Source organism: Montipora capricornis, chromosome 7, assembly GCF_036669925.1.
Source record: "Montipora capricornis isolate CH-2021 chromosome 7, ASM3666992v2, whole genome shotgun sequence".
Classification (NCBI taxonomy): Eukaryota; Metazoa; Cnidaria; class Anthozoa; order Scleractinia; family Acroporidae; genus Montipora; species Montipora capricornis.
Window position 1 is genome coordinate 38,250,810 of NC_090889.1, and position 1,672 is coordinate 38,252,481.

Here is a 1,672-nt window from a genome sequence, read left to right on the forward strand (position 1 = left end):
TTATATAACACAACAGAAAGACGCTAACCTCATTTTGACACGAAAAATGCTTTACTATTGCAATAAAAACTACCCAGTTAAGCTCGCATATTACAAAACATGATGAATTCATAAAGGCCACCTTTTCCAGCGAAATAATTTTGAAGCAAACAACATATTTGCTATTAGAGGCAATCTTTCTTTCAAAATTATTGACTGTCACATTTCCAATTACTTTTTTTTACCTGAAGACTGTGCAAAGAACAGAGATCGCTGGTCCACTTAAGGTGTTCGATTCCTTCCCTGTCTTCGTTGAACCCATAATTAACCAGAGAATTTTCCATTTGGTTTCAGTGTTCTACATAACAGCACAATTGCTAAAATATTACAAATACAGCTCACTTTGATTACGGCTCGACGGGCGAAAGATTGTTGTCGAAGTCCATTACTCGTGGTTTTTAAGATTCCAGATATTCATTTTTCACCGCCTGTCTTATTTATCCAATTGACGTTCCATTCTTGAGCTCCATAAGGGTATATTTTGTTTAAAGATGCACTAAAACGCCATGCGCGTTACAATGACTTTCGACGCCATTGCAGGTTTAATAATTAAATGTTATACTGTGGGCACCAGAGAAATCTACGCATTACCCCAGCCCCTTCAAACCTAACAAAATACGCACAGAAGACTCTGTGCACAAAGACACCACTTAGCAGGGGAGTGACAAGCAAGACTTTTTATGACACTAAAAAAAATAAAAATAAAAAGAATAAAAATACGGAGAAATCAAAGCAGATTCCGACTGGGTTTGGCAATCCAGTAAAAAACGATCTCTGGCTAAAATGATTAAAAACTACGAGCTTTCGACTGCCCGAACTGTAGTCTTCGACGGGTAAAATGAATGATAAGCAAGCGATGAGAAATTTTAAATAAAAAACGTGAACTGCGAAATAACAAGAATGTAAATGATTATGAATATTTGTTAAAAAGAATGTTGTATTGTCCAGGTAACCTGCAAGAATTGTTATCCGCGTTAGGTGTCACTCCGGTATGCCATACTTCTAATGTTTTTCTGGTTCTAAAAGTGCCTTTGTCAGTAATTGACGCGTTTTCAAAATCAATGGCGTGGTTGTTAGACCAGGCGCGATTAGCAATTCTGGACCTTTAGCCGCAGTTTTGGTATTTCTCAAACTCAAGTGTATTAAGGCTTGACCAGCCTAATTATTATGCATATTTTTATTTGAAGGGAAGGCATTTGTCCCGGACTATGAAACTTGGCAGGCAGTTAGTTATCGGTATTGTTATAACTTTTCCAAAATATCCCGTACCACATTCTTGTCACGTGACCCGAAATCAACTTATAACAGTTATATTTTTTACTCAAAAATGGGGAACATTCAGCTACATTATATCAATCTTGTTTCTTGATTATTCGATGACCCCTTCTAAGGGCTTTGTCATGCCGCCTTTTAATCATGTCCACATGTTAAGAGCAATGAACAATTGAGGAAAATAGGTCACGTGACATGATAAACATCCAAATATCTTAAAAGGTAAATACGGAGTACCACATTAAAAGGCGGCATTCGATACGCACAGTTGTACTAAACGTGTTAATGCCAAACGTTTTCAAAATTTTGAAGTATAAATGTTCCCCATTTTTGAATAAAGGATATAAACGTTATAAGTTGT

The 1,672-nt window shown here is 36.5% G+C and overlaps 1 protein-coding gene across 1 annotated transcript in view; it reads right to left on the minus strand.

Moving 5' to 3' along the window:
* Positions 1 to 646: 646 nt before the first annotated feature.
* The window catches only part of LOC138055913 (uncharacterized), a 5,448-nt gene continuing 4,422 nt past the window's right edge, over positions 647 to 1,672 (minus strand). The window contains exon 2 of the mRNA XM_068901780.1: positions 647 to 725. Within this exon, the coding sequence (XP_068757881.1) occupies positions 647 to 725 (79 nt within the window). The remainder of the gene's footprint in view (positions 726 to 1,672) is intronic.